The sequence below is a fragment of the Phocoena phocoena genome, chromosome 16, assembly GCF_963924675.1.
Source record: "Phocoena phocoena chromosome 16, mPhoPho1.1, whole genome shotgun sequence".
NCBI lineage: Eukaryota > Metazoa > Chordata > Mammalia > Artiodactyla > Phocoenidae > Phocoena > Phocoena phocoena.
In genome coordinates, this window is record NC_089234.1 from 58,865,001 (window position 1) to 58,885,768 (window position 20,768).

The window sequence follows — 20,768 nt, forward strand, 5'->3', positions numbered from 1 at the left end:
CCTCTTGATCAAACATGGACAATCCATAAAAAATTCTGTTATAAAAGTAGGATATGACTAACCTGGTCCAAGATTCTTTGTGTAAGTGACCAAATCTTCCATAGTTTCCACCACCTCTGCCACTGTAAGATATTCCAAAATTCCTTTGCAAACTCTAATAATTTTACGAACCTGAAAATATATTTCATAGTATTCAGTCAATTGAGTAAACGATAAGTAAAAAACACAGTCATTCAGATGTGTAGCTAGTCAACATTTTGTCATCCTAAACAATCCTCAATCCTCCATTATTATCTTTTAAGGCTGGGCTTTTTGTCTGGAAGAGGTCTGCATGGGCCTCAGGTTATCTACCTCAGCCTCGTCGAAGGTGAGGAGCAGGTCTGATGTGCCAGAGAGGATGCCCCTTGATCCATCAATTAGATAATCTCGAGCAGGCACTGAGTAAGGGTCTGACTGAAGCATCTGGGCTGCCTGGACAAGCTTGGTGCAAGCATTCTCCACCCTGTGGGGAGGAACATGGAGTTAACTCACTGGCAGAACCAAGCAGAAGAATATCACATGCAAATGCAAAGAATGTAAATGGACATAAATTCACATTTTTTTCCTATATGGAAAATAGCCAAGACCATTATAATAGAACCTAAGTTTCCAGCTTTTAAAATTTACATTAAGGGCAGTACATTCTTTCATTCACTGCACTAAGCCCTTGTTCTTCATTATTTCCTGGCAACAAAAAATAATGAGAAAAAGTTTTGGACCTTTTACTTTAAGTTGCTTTATCTCTGTAACTCCTTTGTTTCCTTCCTATTCACCCTACATACATATGCCATTAAAAGACACTTACACAAAGAACTGATATCCCTGACAACAGTTTCGGATTCAACATCGGAAATAAAATACCAAAGCACTGTGTTAAGGGAAATTTAATAATCAGACAAACCAAAGAAATAGGAGGAAACACAAAGCAAAAGTATGAGGTAATACATAAATTTTTCTTTCATCTAGCCAAATGGATTCATTTGACAAACTGTACAGTTTGAAAACAACCCTATAAAAACTATGCTGTTAATTAAAATGTCACTGGCATTAATAACTGAATCAGTTAGTAATAGTTTAATATAATATAGTTTAATAACACAGATGACCCGATCAGCCAAAGGTGTCTTTTTTTCGGGGGGGGGGGGGGGGGGGCGGGTCATTTAAAAAAGGAACCCGAAATGCATAAAGCAAGTATTCTCCTTGACCCTCTTGTACTACTAAAATGTATTCATTCATTCAATTATTCTTCTGTACAGAGTTGAAAAGGACCTAACAGATCATTTCCTCACATTCAGTAAATCCATTATGTTATCACTGAGTAACTTACATGCAACAAATTACTTTAAGTTAAAATATTTAGCCAAAATTACACATTCTTATTTGGAAATACAGAAAATGTCCCATGCAAATAAAAGCCCACATCACAGAGAGTTATATCAAATGAAATAATATAAAAACTCAACAAGTATAACACAGTCTTGTTAAAAAATAGAATTAAACCAACATATTAATTTCAACTACATAAAAAGCATTGGGCTATGGACACTATAGGTATGTATATAAAGATGCAAAAAACACTATTCTAACTCTCAAAAAGCATACTTTGGTAATTCACAAACTTCAGAGCCATAAGGCAGCACGTAATAAATATCAGCAAAGAGCAAGACCTCACTGGCGTGGCTTTTGATCAGTCTTAGATGACTGGTTATTTTCTGTTCCTTTTAAATTTTTAAATTAAAATTAAATTTGAAATTACATAACATATATATATATACCCATACATATGACAAAATCATATACACATATATAAAACCCTGAGGCATACAGTGAAAATTTTTCTTCCCTCGACTATCTCCTAGGCATTCAAATTCCATCTACTTGCAGCCAAAGTTATGTGTTTCCTCTGTATTCTTCAAAATAAAGACACTTTATGCACAAAGAAACAAAAACATAGGCTTCCACCATTTTTACACGAATAGGATCATACTATGCACACTCTCCGCATTCTGATTTTTTCACTTAATTTAACTTGGTGATGTTCTAGTAGAAGTACCCAAAGAGCCTCCTCATTGTTTTATACAGCTACATAACTAGTCCCTAATTTATTAGCATGCTGCAATGAATCACCTTGAATAAACATTTTTTTTTTGGCCGTGCTGCATAGTTTGTGGGATTTTAGTTTCCCAACCAGGGATTGAACCCGGGCCCCAGCAGTGAAATCCCCAAGTCCTAACCACTGGACCACCAGGGAATTCCCAATAAATACCTTTTTTTTTTTTTTGGTACGCGGGCCTCTCACTGTTGTGGCCTCTCCCGTTGCGGAGCACAGGCTCCGGACGCACAGGCTCAGCGGCCATGGCTCACGGGCCCAGCCGCTCCGCGGCATCTTCCTGGACCGGGGCACGAACCCGTGTCCCCTCCATCGGCAGGCAGACTCCCAACCACAGAGCCACCAGGGAAGCCCAATAAATATCATTTTTAAATGTGTATATCTGTAGGATACTATCTAGAAATGGAACTGCTGAGTCATAGGTATGGACATTAATAATTTTGACAAACGTTGCCATATTGTCATCCACAGAAGTTATCAATTTACACTCCCACCACAGTGGATGACACAGTGGGTCTGTTTCCTCACAGATTCAACAACTCAATGTATAATCAGACTTATGTATCTTTACCAATATGATAGACCAAAATTGATTTCGATATAGTTTGAGGTGAAAGTTATATAATATACAATTAGTAATTTTAAAGGGTATAATTTTCTGTGTGCTTGAAAAGAATGAGTTTGCTCTAATTTTTAGGTGAAATATTTCACATATTCCATCAGCTCAAGCTTGTTAATTGTGCTGTTCAAATCTTCTATATCCTTGCTGATTCTTTTGGTCTGTTTTATCTATCAATCACTGAGTGATAAAATCTTGCACCATGACAACAGATTTGTCCATATCCCCTTGCAGCTGTTTTTGTTTTTTATATATTGAGGCTAACTTATTAGGTACATATAAATTTACAATTATTATATCCTTCTTGTAATCTGAACCTATTTATCATTATGTGATACCTCTTTATATCTCCAATAAAGTTTGTTGCTGATATTAATATTGTAAACCAGCTTTCTTTGACTATTTTACCTGACTGGTATATAACTTTCTAACTCTCAGTATCCTTATATTTTAGATGTGTCTTTATAACTACATATATACATATAAGTACACAGTTTTAATCCAGGTTAGCAACTTTTAACTTAATAACTTAGCTCATTTAAATTTATTATTATTGATATATTGGGGGGGCGGATTGAGAGTCTTTTTCTATATTTTTCTTATTCCCTTTACTATTTTATAGGTCATATACTTTATGTTTTATTACTTTTGTGGTTCATTAAATAGTTTAGCATGCATACTTGGCATGGTAACAATCTAAAATGAGTCAATAAGGACTTCGCTGGTGGCACAGTGGTTAAGACCCTGCCTGCCAATGCAGGGCACACGGGTTTGAGCCCTGGTCCAGGAAGATTCCACATGCCGTGGAGCAACTAAGCCCATGCACCATGACTACTGAGCCTACGCTCTAGAGTTCGCATGCCACAACTACTGAATCCCACACACCTAGAGCCTGTGCTCCACAACAAGAGAAGCCACCACAATGAGAAGCCCACACGCCACAACTAGAGAAAGCCCATGCACAGCAACAAAGACCCAACGCAGCCAAAAATAAATTAACTTTAAAAATAAATAAATAAAATGAGTCAATAATTGTACTTCCTCCCCAAACAACAGAATGATCTTAACATACTTAATTCCCAATCACCCCTTTCCTGACCTTTATGCTATTGTTTTCAAGTTTTGTTTCATGTTTATGTTATTGTTTTCAGGTACAAAATGCTGTATCTTTTTTTTTTTTTTTTTTGCGGTACGCGGGTCTCTCACTGTTGTGGCCTCGGAGCACAGGCTCCAGACGCGCAGGCTCAGTGGCCATGGCTCACGGGCCCAGCCGCTCCGCGGCATGTGGGATCTTCCCGGACCGGGGCACGAACCCGCATCCCTTGCATCGGCAGGCGGACTCCCAACCACTGCGCCACCAGGGAAGCCCTGTATCTTTTACTTTCAACTTTTAAATCTTGTTAGGCATTACATTATTGTATAAGTCAAAGTTTGTTTATATTTACAAACAAACTGTCCAATATGTTGGCTAATCATTCCCTCTTGTATCTCAGGCATTATACCTGGAATCATCTGACTATTGTCTGAAGGACATTCTTTAGCATTTCCTCTAGTAAGAGTCTGCTGGTGACAAAATGTCTCCGTTTTGGTTTGTTTGAAAATGCCTACTTTGTCCTCATCCTTCAAAGATTACTTCAGTAGTACAGAATTCTGGTTGACAATTATTTTATCAGCACATTGAAGGTATTACCTCACTATAATTTGACAACAGAACCAGAAAGACAGGTAACAGAAGCAGAGGTTGGAGTGATGGGGGTTTTAAGGAATTCAGACAGCTTCTAGTGGCTAGAAAAGGCAAAGAAATGGATCCATTCCTAGAATCTCCAGAAGGAACACAACTCTGCTAACTCATTCTGGGCTTCAGACCTCCAGAATTGTAAGATAAAACATTTATATTGTGTTTGTTACAAGAGTAATATGACACTGACATCCAACTGAAATTTACCAGGCATACAAAAAGGCATGAAAATACCACCCATAACAAAGAGGAAAAAACAATCATTCAAAACCAACCCAGAAATGACACAGAGGACAGAATTAGTAGACAAGAACATTAAAATAGTTCCTATAACTGTATTCTATGTGTTCAAAAGCTAAAGGAAAGACTGAGTAGATAAATGAAAGATATAAAAAATACGGAAATAGAACAACTAGAGATACAAAAATACACTGGATAGATTACTAACAGATAAGATATTGCATGAAGAAGATTATTGAAACTGAAGTGCTAGCAATGAAAATTACCTAAAATGGGAGAAAACAAAACTTAAAAGAAAATGAACAGAGCATCAGTGAGCTGTGGCACAGCTCCAAGCAGCCTAATATGTGTGCAGTTGAAGTCCCCAAAGGACAGAAAAGGGGACAGAAAAAAATATTTGAAGAAATAATGGCCACAACTTTTATAAACTTAATTAAAACTTAATTAAAGCCCCAAGTCCAAAAAGCTCAATAAAACCCAAGCACAAAAAATATCAAGGGAATTACAACAAGGTACATCATAATGAAGGTACTTAAAACCAATAATGAAGAGAAAATATTAAAAGCAGCCAGAGAAAAATGAGACACTTTATATTACAGAGGAACAAAGATAAGAGTAACAACAGACTTCTCACTGGAAACAATGCAACCCAGAGAATAGTAGAGCAAAGTACTGAAGAACTTTGAGTAGACCCAAAGAAAATATTTCAAAAATTAGGGCAAAATAAAGACTTTTTCAGCTATGTAAGGGTTAAAAGAATTCATCACCCAGCAGATCTGAGCTATAAGAAAGTTTAAAGGAAGTCCTTCAGGAAGAAAGAAAAGTATACCAGATAGAAGTTTGGATTTACAGAAACAAATGAAGAGCACAAAATGGTAAATATGTGCATCAATATATAAACACATTTTTTCTTATTGTTTAAATCTTTAAAAGATAACTGACTGACTAAAAGCAAGACCTTTTTTAAAACACAAAGTTAATAAAAAGTAAATCTGATTCTGCTGACTAGTTAGACAATGAGAACTGGTTTTGCAAAGGACTGTGGCAGATGTTTTCCACAAATTAAATGAGCTAAATTTACAGAGAAACATATTTAAGATGTGTATATAACACACAACAGGGCAGAAAACACATGCTTTGCAACTAAACTTATGATTTAAAAATATTTAAATGAAAACTTTAAAATATCCAAGGTATTCAAAAATATTCAAGTGTTTCGAAAGTCTTTTAGTGATGTCAGCCACTTATTGAAGACCACTAGTTGAAGAGCACTGGCCTCATGCTTCAAGGTATTTTTTTACAGCCATTCCTTCTAGCTGAAACCTCTCTCTCTCTCTCTCTCTCTCCCCCCTCTTTTGCTTGACTAACCCCTACTCATTCTTTTAGGTACCATTTTTAAATGACTGTTCCTTCATGAAACCATCCTATAAGTACCTTTCTTACGTGCTCCCATGAGACATAAACCCTCCCAGTTTTGTTTTTGCTATCTCCCACAAGAGTGTAAGTTCAGCAAGGTCAAGGACCCTGTATATCCTATATTCACAGAGTAGAATCCCTGACACATAATAAATGCTCAATAAACATTTATTGAATGAATGAATGGATTTTCACCAAGTACAGGAGATCATGAAACCATCTGGCCATAGAAATCATTAACTTTAAAAGGTCACAAACTTAATTTTATTTCCAGGTAACATGAACCTTGATGAAATTATAGCAAACAAACATAAGCACCACAGAATGCAACTATCACACTACACCTATTTGAAAGGACACAGTTACTGCACAAGTGTTTCAAATTTGGAAAAAGCAAAAAATAAATGAAAGGAATAACCATCATGGAGAAAGGAAAGAAGAAAAAAAAAAAGATGAAATGGAAAAGCTTTACAGGAATCAATTTGATTCTCCACTAATGGTTCCCTTGTGTGGTAAAATGATAGGGCCAAAACAGACACTACACCCTTTCCTTTTACCTACAATGAGACATCTGATCTGTACATTAAAATTTAATGACATTCATAAAGCCAAACAAATCCCACCATGACTAACCAGTAGGCAGAAACAGGAAAGAGTCTGTCTTGTCTGTGGAAAATGAGATTTTATTTAAACATTCAAGCTGCCTGACTTCTTAAAGTGATCTTCTACTTTTTAATACAAATCTGAATTTTTAAAAAGCATTTTAGAGGATGACAGTAGGGATAAGGTCCATTTCCTAAATAATTATAAATCTTGACTATATACTAATAATATTGATTTAGCTACTTTAAATCAATCAGCTAGCACATTTTAAGGCTTCTCTCTGCCTCTGAGTCTTCAACCTAAATTAATAGGAAGCTCTTATGCTTTAGATCAATGGACCAATGACAGCCTCACAGGACCCACTCATAACCCTCTAATACATTCTTCACAGAATTACTACATGATATAAACCCACACAATTTAGGAGATGGAAAGGTTCCAATCTACTCAGTTCCATGTGATTTCAATTATCACTAATCAAGACGCTTTAACTTATGCTGAATTTTTTATTTAAGAAAAATAAAAGGAAAACAGATCTAGAGATTATAAAGATTCACTGCCACAAGACATTTTTAAAGGTTCTTCTAGACTGCATCCAGAAGTGAGAATCTTAAATTCCTTTAGTTTAATTTTTTCATAAATTTGTTCATTTAACATACTGAAGACCTACTACATGCTACACAAGTCCTAGAACTAGATTTGCGGGGGGTGGGGGTGGGCACACTGTGCGGCTTGCGGGATCTCTTAGTTCCCCGACCAGGGATTGAACCCAGGCCCACAGCAGTGAAAGTGCCGAGTCCTAACCACTGGACCACCAGGGAACTCCCTAGACTTTTTTTAAGTCCCTACTTTTAAGGGGTTACCACCTTGGTAGGACAAGACATACATATAAACAAATACAAATTAGTATTTAAAAGTATGCCCAGCACATGCTGAGGGGACACAAAAGTGGAAGTAGTCATTTTTACCTAAGAGATTAGGACAGTTGTGATAGAGAAGGTGAAGACAACACTGCTTCTGCCCTCAGAAGTTCAGTACTACTTATAATGATGATTCTCCTCACAGCATCTCTGAGTTGTTTTTCCAATGGAATAACATTCTCTGCGCTCCCCCCACCTCTCTCCTCTCTCCTCTCTCTCTCTCTCTCTCTCTCTCTCACACACACACACACACACACAAACACATGCATGCACACACACAGTCAAGAGTTCTTTCTGTGAATAATAACATGTATTTGCAATAGACCTGGTTTGACTAGGGAGGGCAGTTCACTATCACAAAGGACAGGTAACTTCCTCACCCTGAAGCCAAACAATCTCAATCGGCTTCTGTCAAAATCAGCTATCATGGGCTTCCCTAGTGGCGCAGTGGTTGAGAGTCCGCCTGCCGATGCAGGGGACACGGGTTCGTGCCCTGGTCCGGGAGGATCCCACATGCCATGGAGCGGCTGGGCCCGTGAGCCGTGGCCTCTGGGCCTGCGCATCCGGAGCCTGTGCTCCGCAACGGGAGAGGCCACAACAGTGAGAGGCCCGCATACCGCAAAAAAAAAAAAATCAGTTATCATATCCCAGCTCACTGATTTAGATGAGGAAGGGAGAGAGACAGCTTTGGACAAAATAATACAGGCAGACCTTGGAGATACTGAGGGTTTGGTTCCAGCCCACAGAAATAAAGCAAATATCACAATAAAGTGAGACACACAAATGTTTTGTGTGCATATAAACACATATAAAAGTTATGTCTACACTCCACTGTAGTCTATAAATGTTATGCATATAAAAGTTATGTTTACACTCTACTGTAAATATATAAAAGTTATGTTTACACTCCACTGTAGTCTATTAAGCATGCAATAGCATTATGCCTAAGAAAAACAATGTATATACCTTAATTTTAAAATACTTTATTGCTAAAAAATGCTAACCATCATCTGACAGTGTAGGGTTCCTACAAACCTTCAATTTGTGAAAAATGCAGTATCTGCAAAGCACAATAAAGTTAAGTGCAATGAAACAAGGTATGCCTCCTTAAAGGAGAGAGTCTGATGGGCCTATTTAGACATATACCGCTGTATAACTTTAAATCAAAAAGCTCTCTAAAACATTCAACAAGAAACTTTCACCCCACCCCCAAAAAACATGTTGGGGGGTGGGGTGGAAACTACCCCATACCAAATTCACTGTTTTAATAAAACCTGACCTTAGACAGTATAGCCATTTAGATTATAAACACTATCACAAAAAATGCATTCTGCTTACTAAAGACTGCAGTGCTATGGAGCAGAACACCTGAAAATCTGACATCATGGAAGTCAGATTACCCTGGAGCACATCCAAGGAAGCAGGTGTTTACATCTTGGGACTTGTCCTTTCAAAAGAAAGAGCTGGTCAGACCACAAGCATATCCAATCACAAAAAGCACAGACAACACTTGGTAGATAGGAAGGAAACAGGTGGGAGGAAGAAAGAACACAGTCAGCTGGTGGGTGAGGCTTTCCACCACTGTGGCCATGGCACCCAGCATGTCCATTTCCAACCAGGCTTGCCCTGGTATAATTATCTGGCAGGCAAAATCGACTGGCCGGGCTATTCCTGCTGTCTTCTTAACCCATGTTGAGACTCTCCTTCCCTTCCTAACTGGGCAGGGTCTCTGAGAGATCAAGAAAGGCCCAGATTACTTCCAAGTTTGAGAAGCCTATCATATTTAAAAATGAAGAAATGCTGAAACAGGGTCATAAACATGGTGGTATATTTAAGTCGTTACATTGAATAATTTTAATTTCACAATAAACATTTTCTTTTAAGAATCCCTCTCTTCCTCTATGACTACACATATACCATTCGAAGAAAATACTGAAGTCCAGGCCCTTCATAAATATAAGGCCTGGGTGAGAGGCCAGGGGTTGGGGGTAAGGGGCAGGCCCTCAAACACTCTGCTTTCCCATATTTAGAACCTAACTGCAGATCAGTAAAAATAACTGCTGATGACTCAAAGATTCTCCCTTCACTATGTATTCAAGCATTTAAACTGTTAACCTGAAGAACGAGCTCTAATGAAATTCCACGTATTAGCAAGTGATAATGCAGTCTTTCTAGTATCCCTCAAATAGGAAATATGGCCTCTAGTTGTATACCTCTATACAACTCATTCCATCCTCGTATATTTTTGTGCATATACATATGATTTTAAAACTGATAATAATATGTGTAAAGATTTCAAAAGACTCAGGGAGATGTGTGAAAATAAAGTATTCTTTTATATACTAGCCATTTGGCACTAATCTTACTTTAAAAGCAGAGTCATTCCGTGGCTTCCCAGTACCAGCCAATACGCTTTGCTCCTGGCACTGCCATTTTGAGAAAGGTCAAGAAGTCTTGGCCATTAGTCATTCAGAAACCTGAGTGAAGGCTACAAGCAGTTAGTTTTTAGGAGGAAGTTAGGAACACTGAGTACAATGACAAACTTTAATCTAGTTCAAGTAGCAAGTGCCCAGCACCAACTCACCCCTGTGTATACTGTGTGGTAACACTATAACATCCTGTTCCAACCCTGTGCTCCTAGATTTAAAGATCCTACAGGCCTCATCCACAAATTATTCCTTTCCCTGACCTAACTCAGTGACAGTACCAGACACTGCATGTGTACACCCAAAACTAAAATTAAAAACCACAATGAGTCATACTGAAAACATTCAAAACCCTTTAACAGCAATACCACACTCTTTTTGCTAGAACATGTACATTGAGATAACAAAGCTAAAACACACATAAACATCAAAGGCTCACTAAATTCTTTTATTTCAGATGAGATTAGGAGGGTATGTAGCCAGTTTCAACTTCCCTTCAAACAAAACAGGATTCTGCCAGAGCCCAGAGATAACTGAAAGGGAAGCAGCATGTTGGGGATGGGAAGGTTCGAAGTGTCACTGCTGCCCAAGCTACATCCTCCTCAAGTCTTGCTGGCAGCTTATGAGTCACAACCTTTGAATCCTTTAAAGCCTGAATGACTAGTCCTAGTCTTTCTCCCCACCTTCTTTCACCCCTGTTCAAATCTAGCATCTGTGAAGGGAGAAGAGATTCTGATCCTGCAAGGTTCAATCAAGAACTCTGCTACCTACAGGTCTATCAGCTCCTCTGGTCCTTCCTCAAACTCATGCTGTGGTTACAGCAGAAACAGATAAACATATAAGCAAGTGCGTCTTACAGATACTAGTAGTTTTCAAATGTATGTTGATGCTGTCGTGATGAATAAAATAAGAATCTATTTTAAAACATTACAAATTCATTGTGACTTTTATTCTTATACATTCTTAATCAACTAATAATAAAGAGTCTCACCATTATTATTTGAAGTTCCTTATGCTGAAAAAAGTTGATAATCACTGTTCTACAGCAGAATGTAATGAATGAGCTAGAGGTGTAAATACCTAAACACAAAGTGAAGTGGAATAGACACACAATGAGAGAATATTTTTACTTATGAGGAAAACTGACAAAAACTAGGATGTGGTTTAAAAAAAAAAAGAACAAAATCTGGAGATAAAAGTCAACAGTAGGCTAAACAGCAGTCAACAATCATCCTAAAAAAAGATAATAAAAAAATAATTAACAGAATTTAGGATCCAAGAGAATCATAAGCTTGTAACCACTTATAATATTGCTTTGAAATATATAAAGTTAAAACTGACAATTATGAGGAAAACTGACAAATCTACAATTATTATAGATTTCAACAGACCTCAATCATAAACAGTTTATGATTTATAGCAAGACTATAAAAGTCTGATCAATAATACTTATATGTTGACCTAATTGATAAAAAGAGAACCCTATACCCAAGCAGAAGAGAATACACTTTCTTTTTAAGCACACACAGTGGTACACTTACCAACACTGACCACTTATTATGTCACAGAATAATTTCGAAGAATTGATCACATACCAACCAAGACTTCTGGGCACAAAGCAATTAAATTAGAAATATAACAATTAAAAGATATAAGCATACCTCATTTTATTGCACTTCACTCCACTGCACTTAGCAGATACTGTGTTTTTTACAAATTAGAAGGTTTGTGGCCCCTGTGTTGAGCAAGACTACAGGCATCGTTTTCCCAACATCATTTGCTCACTTCATGTCTCTGTGTCACATTTTGGTAATTCTCACAATATTTCAAAATATTTCATTGTTATGATATTTGTCATGGTGATCTGTGATGTTATTACTGTGATTGTTTTGGCATTTTTTAGCAATAAAATATTTTTAAATTAAGGTATGTACATTGTTTTTTTAGACACATGCTATTGCACACTTAACAGACTACAGTGTAGTATAAAAAACTTTTATATGCACTGGGAAACCAAAAAATTCATGTGACTTGTTTTATTGCGAATATTATGGTAATCTGGAACTAAACACACAACATCTCTGAAATATGCCTGTAGTAAAAAGAATCTTTAAATGTACTACTAAATAATGTACATGGGTAAGAGGAATTCACACCAAAATTACAAAATATTTAGGGCTGAACAACTATTAAAGTACACAGCTGTTTCTAAACTTGTAATCAGAGCAAAATTGAGAGTCCAAAATATTATATTTATTTAAAAACAAGAAATACTAAAAGATAGAAATATTGAAAATAAGATATTCAAATAATAAACTTAACAAAATAAATAATGAACCTAAGAACAGAATTTAATGAAATAGATCTTTGGGGAAAAAACTAATAAAACATAAATCTCCCATAAGAGTGGTAAGAAAAAAAAAAGGCAGAAATAGATAATACTGAACAAAAAAGGTTAGAGGAAATGCATAATTTCTTAGAAAAGTATCAGATTATCAAAGTTGACTCAAAATGAATTTAAAACCTGAATTAGATAATAAAAGGAATCTGAAAGAGTAATCAACTTTCTTCCTCTAAAGGACACCAGACCCAAGAAAGTTTTAGATGCAAGTTTTGCCCAACTTTCAAGGACAGACAACCCTTTTCTTATATAAAATGTTTCAAAGACTAGAAATCTTATTTTATGAAACTAAAATAACCTTGATAACAGAATAAGAAACAAAATAAGAAAATTATAGATCAAGACCCCTCATGAACAAAGAAGCAAAATCTTTTTAAAATATTAAAGTTGAATTTAGCATTGTATTTTCTTTTCTAAATCACTACTACATAGGGTTTATCTTAGAAATGCACAGATGGGGGAACTCGACGCTTTGACTGCCGGGGCCCGGGGTTCGATCCCTGGTCAGGGAACTAAGATCCTGCAAGCTGTGTAATGTGGCTGGAAAAAAAAAAAAAAAAAGAAAGAAATGCATAGACGGTTCACCATCAGAAAAGTTGATACTTATGGAGTAGACCAGAGACCATCTTATAGACTAGGAAAGGATAAAAACTGCATGATTATCTCAACAGATACAGAAAAAGTATTAAATGAAAACAAGCAATCAGATTTTTTTTAACAAGGTCTTACTACAGGAGACAATAAATGAGAGGAAATTTTTCTATGAAAAAGCTTAAAAAGTAACTGAGTTTATTTTGAGAAAATGACTGAGAAAAAAAGATTGAGAAGCTCAAGAAGAAAGCTAATTTTCACCAAATATCTTTTTTTTTCAGGTACTTTCACATACATTATCTCACTCATTTAAGCCTCACAATAACTATTACATTATGAGAAGAGATTCTTACAAAGAAGGGTGAGAAAGAGTCTTAGCATACTGGATTGAGTACAAGCCTGGTGTCAGATAGTTTAGGGTTTGACTCTTACCTCTGCCATTTATGTACTAGGTAACTTTCAACAAGTTACTGTGAGCTTCTCTGACTCTCAGCTTCCTCATCTGCAAGACGAGGTGCATTAAAAAACACAGTATAAAAAAAAAAAAAAAAAAAAAAAAAAACACAGTATAGGGCTTTCCTGGTGGCGCAGTGGTTGAGAGTCCGCCTGCCGATGCAGGGGACACGGGTTCGTGCCCAGGTCTGGGAAGATCCCACATGCCGCGGAGCGGCTGGGCCTGTGAGCCATGGCCGCTGAGCCTGCGTGTCCGGAGCCTGTGCTCCGCAACGGGAGAGGCCACAACAGTGAAAGACCCGTGTACCGCAAAAAAAAAAAAAAAAAAAAAAGATATTCTGGCCACTTTCACCAAAAAGCGTGTTTGAAAATTCAAATTTCATCACAAATTATTCTGATTGTTCAAGATCAAAAGCAAAGAAAAAAGCTAAATGTGAGGGCTTATGATCTAAAAACATGACACTACTACTTTAAGTCAAAAGAAATCTATATTAAGTGTAAGCATGTTTAAATCCTTTTCAAATTTCTTCTTTGTACATGAATATCAGTCAAGGTAAAATTGTACAAATACAGACCATAATTGTGCTTAACTAATAAAGTTTAAGGGTTAAAACATGGCAATTTCCTAGGAAATATGATTAATGGCAATCATGTAGATTGCCACTACATACACCCTTTCACAAAGTATTTTAGGAACATTCTTTTATTTGATAGGCTTAGACATTACAATATGTTTCAAAAATAGTCCAAACTGGTGAATCAATCCAAGTTTTGATGATTTCAAGCAGACTGTTCAGAGCAGCACTGAGACAGAGTGGCGACACTTCACGGTTCTAAAATGAAACTATTTGCCTGCCAACAGACAAAGCGCTTTATGCCCTTTTTAAGGAGTTCATACCACGAGACCACCTCACAAGTGACACCTTTTGATACATTCAGATACTAAACACCCCTGGATATGGGCCAAGAACTGCCTTCCTTATCCATTTCTGCTCCATTGCAGAAATAAGAATGAAATTCCACCATATACTGCAATAGCAGTTTTTCCGAGGCTAAGAAAATAGTTTGCCACAAACATTTTTTACCTATTAAGACATCAGCTTGAAGCAAATCCCTGCTGACAGGAAATGAATCTGGTCAGTTTGACACACAACTTACTCTCCTTCACTAGCACCTATTATTCATCCTGTATTGGCTATGACTCTTCCTGAAAAACCACCTTCATCTTGTCATTTGAGTTACTGCTCAAGAAGCGCAAAGCTTCCCTACCACCCAATTCCAAATTCCTCTGCCTGGCTTTCAAGGGCTTCATCATCTGACCCAACTACCTAAGCTTAGTTCCTACCACCCCCACCATGACTGTTCCTCTCCTCAAAGCCCCCATGACTGACTCATGCTGCTCATTCCACCAGGAGTATTTTCCTTTCTTCCCACACCTGTCCCCACTTCCAGTACTTTCCTTTTTCCCTACATCTGTCCTCCCAAGTCCAACTTCCTAAATGAGCCTCTTTCTACTATTCCTACCTACAATGACAGCACTCCTTCTCTCCTATTATAAAGTCAGTCTGTTTTACAGCTCTTCAATTTGAAATTTCTTAAAGCACTTTCTTAAAAATCTCTCTGTAGCAGCAGTTCACCTTAATGCCTCCATGATACACAGAAGAATAAAACTCTCAATATATGACCTACCCCTTTGGGTGTACCTGTGATTATGCACAATTTCCAGCCGCAACAGCGATATTTCCACTAATTTCTCCTGCACTAAAGAAAGCATAATAAAAAGCCAGTGAATATATTATATTTCAATAAAAGTTAAAAGGAAAACAACAAAACCTAGTGAGTGGGAATGAGAGGAATGTTATTATATATGTGATCTTGAATATGCTCAATTTACTTTTTTTAAATAAAGCATTTGCAAACTTTGGCACTTTATTACTATTAATAAATAACTTGTAATACATCTTACAAGTGATCATTCATAATAAGGACGATTAAAAACTGCTATTCTATGTAGCACTTAGCATACTAGACACATAGAAAGCAATCAATAAATATTCTATTAACCAATTAGTGTGTCTAGCCCATTAATAAATCGCACATAACTATTACAGCTGCTGCAGCTGCCTGATGATAATGATTGATGACAACGATGCAAAGTACAAACACAAACAACAGTAGCTGAATCGCCTGCTGACAGTCTCTAAAGGAACAAATGACTTCTTATAGGGTGAGTCTAACCACTATTTTAACAGTACAGCATGACCGTGGCACTCCTGAAGTCTATAAAGATCACAGCAGTTTCTGTGGCAATCATCACGCAACCCTACACCTCTTGTGCAACACTGTGGCTATTAATGCAATCTGGTAAAATTAGTAAATTGTAAACTCTATTTGCCAGTGCAATCAGGGATCAGATAACTTTTGCTCCACCCAAGAGAAAGCCTTCCTGTGACAATGCAAATCTTGTTCTATATTAAAATGGCCCTCACTTTTACAGTAAGGAATTGCCCAAGCATTGGAGTCCCTCATCAACAGTTACAACCCAAATGTATGATCTTTAACTGATATTAAACCATTCTCCAACATTCCAACATGCCCTTAATTGCCAGTCACACAAATAGACTATGATTTGATTTTGAGAGCCCCCCCAAATCCTGAAAATATCAAAAATTCTGAAAATGACATATCCTTCCCTGAAAAATTTCTAAATCTACATCAGATTGCTTATGTATAAATCCATCTAGAGATCAACAGTCTTCTGTTTTCTCTAGCCCTGACATTCTAGGAGTAGAGATTGATCCAAGAATAAATTTTTAAACTTATTTTTTAGCGTTGTCAAAGCAGACACTATTTAGAAGTCCTTGTCAAAGTAGAGACAGCAGAAGCATCAGTCTGTCATGCCCTGGAGACTTCCAAACATCAACCAAACAGCCCAAAAGAATGTACTACTCAACAGTTCCAAGGATGTCATTAATTGCTTCCATCTGTTTCCCTCTCTGTCCCTTCCCCATCCTAGTAAAGTTATTTTTTGCTTCATTTTGCATTCTAAAGAAAAGCATAAAGAGCCCTCATGTTTTAAACTGCAGAATACTTATTCGTCCCCCAAATTTGTTTGATAATAACAGCCATATTGTTTTTGTACTCCAGGCTATTTTCAGGTAACATTTCAGAGTGTGGCATATTAAGTCCTGTACTTTTTAAACACTGCTCAGTACATATTTCAGTTGGTCATAACACAATGTTTTTCCCTGACTCCTCAAGGTGACCAGGGTTCTCCCTGAATGGCATGATAAAGGTTAAAACCGCTGAATGGTTTCATATCCATTAATGATCCTTACCTAAATCAGTGGTTTCATTAAACACTGCATAATCATGACTTTCTAATTCTGTCATTTATTCCACTTTTATTGGTTAGAATTTCCCCCATCAACTGGAGCTATTAGGTTACTGTGAAATAAAGTATGCCCAAGAGAGAAAGGATAGTTACAATTTTTTTTTTCTTGTGATGAGAACTTTTAAGATCTACTCTTAGCAGGGCTTCCCTGGTGGCACAGTGGTTGACAGTCCGCCTGCCAATGCAGGGGACACAGGTTCGTGCCCCGGTCCGGGAAGATCCCACATGCCTCGGAGCGGCTAGGCCCGTGAGTCATGGCCACTGACCCTGCGCGTCCGGAGCCTGTGCTCTGCAACGGGAGAGGCCACAGCAGTGAGAGGCCCGCGTACTGCAAAAAAGATCTACTCTCAGCAACTTTCAAATATATAATACAGTATTATTAACTATATTCACCATGCTGTATATTATATCTTCATGACTTATTTATAACTGCAAGTTTGTACTTTTTGACTCCCTTCCCCATCTTGCACACCCCCCCACCTCCCCACCTCTGGCAACCACCCACCTGTTCTCTGTACCTATGAATTCATTTTTTTAAATATTCTACATATAAATCATATAGTATTTGTCTTTCTCCAACTTATTTCACTTAGCATAATGCCCTCAGGGTCCATCCATGTTGTTACAAACAGCAGGATTTCCTTCTTTTCTATGGCTGAATAATATATTATATATATATATCACACCTTTATCAATTCACCCATTGATGGACACTTAGGTTGCTTCCATATCTTGACTATTGTAAATAATGCTGCAATCAACATGGGGTACAGATATTTTTTTCAAGATAAGTGATTTTATTTCCTTAAGATAAATACCCAGGGATTTCCCTCATGGTGCAGTGGTTAAGAATCCACCTGCCAAAAAAAAAAAAAAAAAAAAAAGAATCCACCTGCCAATGCAGGGGACACAGGTTTGAGCCCTGGTTCAGGAAGATCCCACATGCAGCAGCAGTGTCCCAATTGCTCCACATCCACACCAACAACTGATATTATCAGACTTCTTAATTTAGGAGCTTATAATAGAACAATTTGCAGTTCTCTGATGACTACTGAGATAGAGCACCTTCTCACAGGTTTGCTGGCCATTTGGATTTCCTCTCTTTTGAAGTGCCTATTCAAATTCTTTGCCCTTGTTTTTTAAAACTGAATAGACTTATCTCTTTCTCTTATTGATTTGTAGAGGTTCTACTTTTTTTTTTGTCTTCTGCATCAGGCTTTACTTTTACTTAGGACGTGACTGCCATAAAAAACAAAGTCATTAATCAAAGACAACATAATCAAGAACCTGAGAAGCTTTAACTAATCAAAAGTTAGTATCTCTGCTTACTTTACATAGGATAGGCCAAAATGTCCAGCAATTATTTGTAGGAGTATTAAGTGATATGTAAATATAACTTAAATTTAAAACGCTACTGAAATATGTGACAAAACACATTTTTTTTTTAAGTTTGTATCCACTGTTATCTCCAAGCAAAGGTATTTAGTACACAATCCAGACTCATGCATGCTAAGGTCAGAATGTTTCTGAATCCTTTCCATTCTGAAAAACAAAATTCAGAAGTCATAGTTTGATTAAAAATTATGTCAAAAATGCCTAACACCAATGAATAAAATCAACAGTAGGAAATTTGACTGCTGAAAAATGAAAAATTAAAATTTCAACTGTAAACAGAGCTTTATATTTAAAAAAAAAAAATTGCTCCTACAGTCAGTATTTTTCCTTTCCTAACAAGAGGATTATTCTGCTTAGCAATAGAAGAATGTTTTAATTACTTACTTAATAAATGCTGGTGGCATATCTCTCTTCAAAATCTGATCCTCAGTGGTTTGAACAGTCTCTTTTCCAACCTACAGGGAAAAACGATTCACAAGTCAAATTTAAATTCTCAGACTTTTAAAACTATTATTTAAACATATTTGAAACATACATTACACATTATCATTGAAAATGATAGATTTGAAGAAAATTTCTGGATTTTTTGAAATTATCAAGATTGCTCCCACATATGCTTCCATAATACACTTGGATAACAATATAGAGTGCAAACATAATGTATTAACCCTGTTCCAGAGTAATTAATTTGAAGGCATCATTGAGCACAGTGAGAAAAAAAAAATTCATCATTGAGAATATATATGTTTGTGTGTATTTCTGTTTAATCACAAACTGCTACATCTCTGAAAGAGTACATGAAGTACATGAATCCAGTTAGGTAAGCTAAAATGTCTATTCAGAAAAAAATTGACATTACTGGAACTGGAAAAATATGTGAAACAATAACTCTGAAACTAGAAACCAAACATATGAAAGTACACAACTTAACTAGTAATCAACATGTTTTCCCTAATCATAGAGCACCTTAAAAAGAAATAATATATAATGCTAAATGTTGCAATGGAATAGTTTTACACCCTGCTGGTAGCAATGTAAACTGGTATATTCTCTTTGGAAAATCATTTGCTAGTATGTGTTAACAGACAAAAACATCCTATCTAGGAATTCCACTTATGAGAATACACCCTATAAGCAATAATACCAAGTGTGGTAATCACAATATTTACAAAAATATTCACTATCATGTTAGTTAAAAAAGCAAAAACAGGGGCTTCCCTGGTGGCGCAGTGGTTGAGAGTCCGCCTGCCGATGCAGGGGACACGAGTTCGAACCCTGGTCTGGGAAGATCCCACATGCCACGGAGCAGCTACGCCCGTGCGCCACAACTACTGAGCCCATGTACCACAACTACTGAAGCCACCGCAATGAGAAGACCGTGCACTGCAAGGAAGAGTAGACCCCACTCGCCACGCTGCTCGCCGCGTGCAACAACAAAGACCCAACACAGCCAAAAATAAATAAATAAATTAAAAAAAAAAAAAAAAGCAAAAACATTTTCAAAATAACTTACCAACAATGAGAAACAATTAAGTAAATTAAGATATATCTTTAGACTTAGTACTACAGGGCCATTAAAACAATGGTTGTAAAGACTCAGCACTATGGGAAAATGTTTATGACATTATACATCGTTTAAAAGGAGGAATAAAAAATAATAAATACACTATGATTACAACAAACCCAAAACTCATTATGTACAAGGCAAAATACTGAAAGAATATAAAACAAAATGTATTTATTAATGCTTACAAAATTTTGAGTGAATTTGTATCTGTATTTCCTGTTTTCTAATTTTCTGAAATGTGTATAAATAATTTTTGTAATTTAAAATGTAACATTAAAATGTTACTCTTGGTTACTTAAGTGTAGTTATTTCCTACCTAAAAATTTTATTAATTATCTATCATTTTATATAAATCTTCCCCAAAAGTAATGGCAAAAAATTTTAAAAACATATCAAAATACTGCCACACTAACCGGATTGTGTGCATGTGCACATGTATTTATTATACCACAAATGGTATACATCCTCACTTTCTTTAAAATCATTCCTATGTAGGGCTTGGATGTCAATTTTTCTTTAACTATATCATGTATTACAAAGCACTCTAAAAGAAGCAAACCTTAATATAAGGAATAGTGAAATTCACCCTTTTATCAATATAAAGCTATTTAGGAATATTAAATCATAAATATAAACCACATTTTAATGCAGAAATCTGTGAGATTTTTAAAACCCAGAATGGAAAGTATCGCAATCCTATTATTTAACCGTTTAACTTTTATTGAGTTTAAAGAAGAAAAACGAGTTTAAAAAATTCCTAGGGCTTCCCTGGTGGCGCAGTGGTTGAGAGTCCGCCTGCCGATGCAGGGGACACGGGTTCGTGCCCGGGTCTGGGAAGATCCCACATGCCGCGGAG

The 20,768-nt window shown here is 36.6% G+C and overlaps 1 protein-coding gene across 2 annotated transcripts in view; it reads right to left on the bottom strand.

Moving 5' to 3' along the window:
- Nucleotides 1-20,768, bottom strand: part of VCL (vinculin) — a 97,119-nt gene that overhangs the window by 45,174 nt on the left and 31,177 nt on the right. For both annotated transcript variants that reach the window (XM_065894482.1, XM_065894483.1), the window contains exons 2-4: nt 18,730-18,800; nt 352-502; nt 63-171 (exon numbers count right to left, since the gene is read on the bottom strand). In XM_065894482.1, the coding sequence (XP_065750554.1) occupies nt 63-171; nt 352-502; nt 18,730-18,800 (331 nt within the window). The remainder of the gene's footprint in view (nt 1-62; nt 172-351; nt 503-18,729; nt 18,801-20,768) is intronic.